The following is a 3141-nucleotide window of genomic DNA, read 5'->3' on the forward strand; positions in this document are numbered from 1 at the left end:
ATAAAAAAAAAAATACATGAAACAAGACAGTATTTGGGTGCCCCAGATGGAGGTGAACACCAGCTGTGTGAATACGATAACAGAGCACTAACATTACCAAAAATCTCACCTTATCCTGATGTCGAAGGGACCGCCGCTCTAACCATACAGTAGATGTACAGTAGAAGCCTGTCTCTCAATTCACGGTGCACCCACTACTGTATGTCTGCAACTATGGATGTGGATGTTGAAGCAGCCACTACTACTGTACTGTATATGAACTACAGGAACCTGAAAACTTGAAACATCTGCATTACAAACGGCAACATCAAGCGCAGTAGCAGAAAGTGGCAGCTGCAGCACAATCTGTGATGATGCCAATGTGTGCCTTGGAACAGGGGTCAATGTAGGTGTAAGGAAAAGAGGAAAAGTATGAAGTACAGTACATAAGGTACAGTAAGGGAAAGTTATTGTAGACAAAGCTTATAAAATAAATTAGGAGAATACTGTATAATGTAGGGACAGAAAGCACAACCACAATACTGTACATACAGTACAGTATGGACACAGTGTACAGTACTTAGCAGTCCAGATCACAAACTGAAAAGAGGAAGTTAAACCCCTCCTTCACATTACAAATTATATACAGTACAGTATAAGCTACATAGCAGTTGCTTGACCGTTTCTTTTGATGACAACTGGTAAGACTCTATGGAGATGATCAATATAATTGTTACACTGGGCACGTGTCAATACTGTTCTCCAAAACTTCATTATCCCATCCAAAAGTTCCTGTTTAGTTGTTGGTTTCACATCAGACCTGATGAACCTCTTCAACTGGGCCCAGACCATTTCAATGGGATTCATGTTCCGGTGACCTACAGGTAAGTAAAAAAAAAAATATTCAGTCACAGTACTGTACTTTAGTAAAAAGTGTACTAGAATAATTACTGCTTGGTACTGTACATACTTTTTGGTACAATAAACAGTTAATACAGTACTATAGGACAATACTCACTCTGGTGGTGTGCGTTCCCAATTTATCCCTCTCTCGTCCATGAATTTTGCTGAAGCCGAATGTTTTTAGATCATTATCCTGGAATAATCGATGTCCTGATGGGAAGCATTTTCTCACAAATGGCACCATACAGCAATCTACTATTTTTTCTTGGAAGAAGGTCTTATCCATGATGCCTAAAGAGATGAGAAATTGTCAGTAACAAGCATACACTGTACAGGACTGTAAATAATTTTTAGAATAAGCATTACTGTACTGCACCTTCAAAAATATAGATCGGTCCTGCACCCCAACGAGATATACCTCCCCATACATGGACCTTTAACGGATGCTTCGGACGTGGTTTAAGCGAGAGATGTGCACGGTGTCGGAAGGACAGTCTTGAGAACCTCTCGAGAGAAACCGAAGTTTCATCTGTGAAAATGACGTCATTAAAATTCTCTCCACTATCTATCCACCGTCGTGCTTGTTCAACTCTCTTTACTTTATTAACATCCCTTATCATGGGATTTATCCTGTGAAATAAAAACAAGTTTTAGTTTACTGTCATGTAAAATCAGTGCATTATTAATATACAGTATATATATTTTACAGTATGTACAGTACCTTGTAGGGCCAAAAGTCCATCCCAGTTCCTTACGCATCCGTTTGATGCTGGAACAGGAGATGTCCAGGTCACATTCTGCTTTTAGAATATGTTTGATTTGTAAAGCTGTACGCTCATCATCCTCACAAGTCAATTTGTGCACAATCTTTTTGACGCTCCTACGGTAGAACACATACAGAGCATATAGCAATTATTGGACAGTTAGTGTTGAAATTGGAACACAATACAGTACCAATCTAGCAACATACAGTATACTGTAATAAAAAAAAGGTTGATGTAAAGTACCTACCATGTGCATTTAGAAGGAAATCTATATCTGGTCCCCGTTCTCTCAAATGCATGATAGCGCACAGTCTGTAAGCTAACAAGAATACCACACTCTTTCAGCCAGGCCTGGATCTGTCGTGTTGTTTTGTGTTCTTTTTTCATGCTTGCAATTATCTTGCTGATGGCTTTGCTGATTTTTGCCATGTTTGATGACAAAATCTGTGTAAAGAACAAGAGAAATACGTTACAGTACTGTTGCTGAGTATACAGACTGAGTACAGTATACAGTACATAATTTAATGTTAAGTATCTTAAACACAGGGGGGTATTACATTCTTACTGTACATCAGCCATAACATGTACAGTATAACCAGCTAGTAAATTTCATTTTGCAGGCTGTGTTTAATAAATGATAGTTTTGAGCTAATTTGTGATATATATTTCCCAATTTAATCTCACATCAAGCTTTCATACAGTATGCCCCTAAATACGCAAATATGCATCTACCGTATGAAGGAGACAAACAGGACAATAAACACAGCAATATTGCGACTGAAACTAAAATGGCCGCCGAGCAAAACAAGATGGCGACGGTCACTCACGGGAGACTATGAGGGGCAGCGGGAGGCTAGGGAACGATCGTTGTGTGTGTGATAGTTACTCCATACACAAATAAGCCTCTACGGGGATGTGTGAAGGATGGGGCATACCGAGGTAGCGGCACGATAAACACAGCAATATTGCCACTAAAACTAAAATGGCCGCAGAGCAAAACAAAATGGTACCGTATATGCATTGAAAACTCGCTGCGCAAATCAGCGTCTAACACAGCAAACTGCAAAATGACCGTGAACCTAGCAAGCTCCCATACTTACAGTACCAGCGGGTTGATACTGTAGGAAACACCTGTAGAAGCTCAGGGTACAGCAATGAGCAGCAACAACAGCGACTTACAGTAGAAGTAAGGCAGCGTTGCAGGTGGTAGTAGTAGTAGTAGTATCTCAAGGGTTTGTACTGTTGATACGTGCCGATGAGACAATCCGAGCAGCAAGTCTGTACAGTTAAGTAGCAGATTCACAGTGTGGATAGCTAGTGCGGTCTGAGACGCTCTTTTATGCTACCAGAGACAAAAGAATTCCTTCCCGCAGAAAATCTGGCCGCTGATTGGTGTATTTGAAAAATGCACTTCCTTGTGGTCCAATGGCATGGCAGTTGTGTTGTGTTTATTGTCCCGCTGCCTCGGTATGCCCCGTCCTTCACCCATCCCCGT

At 40.7% G+C, this 3141-nt stretch overlaps 1 protein-coding gene across 1 annotated transcript; it reads right to left on the minus strand.

Annotated features, from left to right (window-relative positions):
- Positions 1–768: 768 nt before the first annotated feature.
- Positions 769–2033, minus strand: LOC148502964 (uncharacterized). The gene is made up of 5 exons (XM_088449257.1): positions 1894–2033; positions 1604–1762; positions 1259–1512; positions 998–1173; positions 769–857 (listed from the first exon to the last, which is right to left on the minus strand). Exons 1-5 carry the CDS (start codon positions 2031–2033, stop codon positions 843–845), a joined length of 744 nt encoding a protein of 247 aa, XP_088305383.1. The 3' UTR covers positions 769–842.
- Positions 2034–3141: the final 1108 nt, after the last annotated feature.

Source organism: Taudactylus pleione, unplaced genomic scaffold (assembly GCF_031769625.1).
Source record: "Taudactylus pleione unplaced genomic scaffold, aTauple2 ptg000479l, whole genome shotgun sequence".
NCBI lineage: Eukaryota > Metazoa > Chordata > Amphibia > Anura > Myobatrachidae > Taudactylus > Taudactylus pleione.

Coding starts and splice junctions, on each gene's coding strand:
- LOC148502964 (XM_088449257.1), bottom strand. CDS start 2,033: ATGAAAAAAGAACACAAAACAACACGACAGATCCAGGCCTGGCTGAAA. Junction 1,513..1,603: donor TGGACTTTTGGCCCTACAAG/GTACTGTACATA, acceptor TTTATTTCACAG/GATAAATCCCATGATAAGGG. Junction 1,174..1,258: donor ACCGATCTATATTTTTGAAG/GTGCAGTACAGT, acceptor TCATCTCTTTAG/GCATCATGGATAAGACCTTC.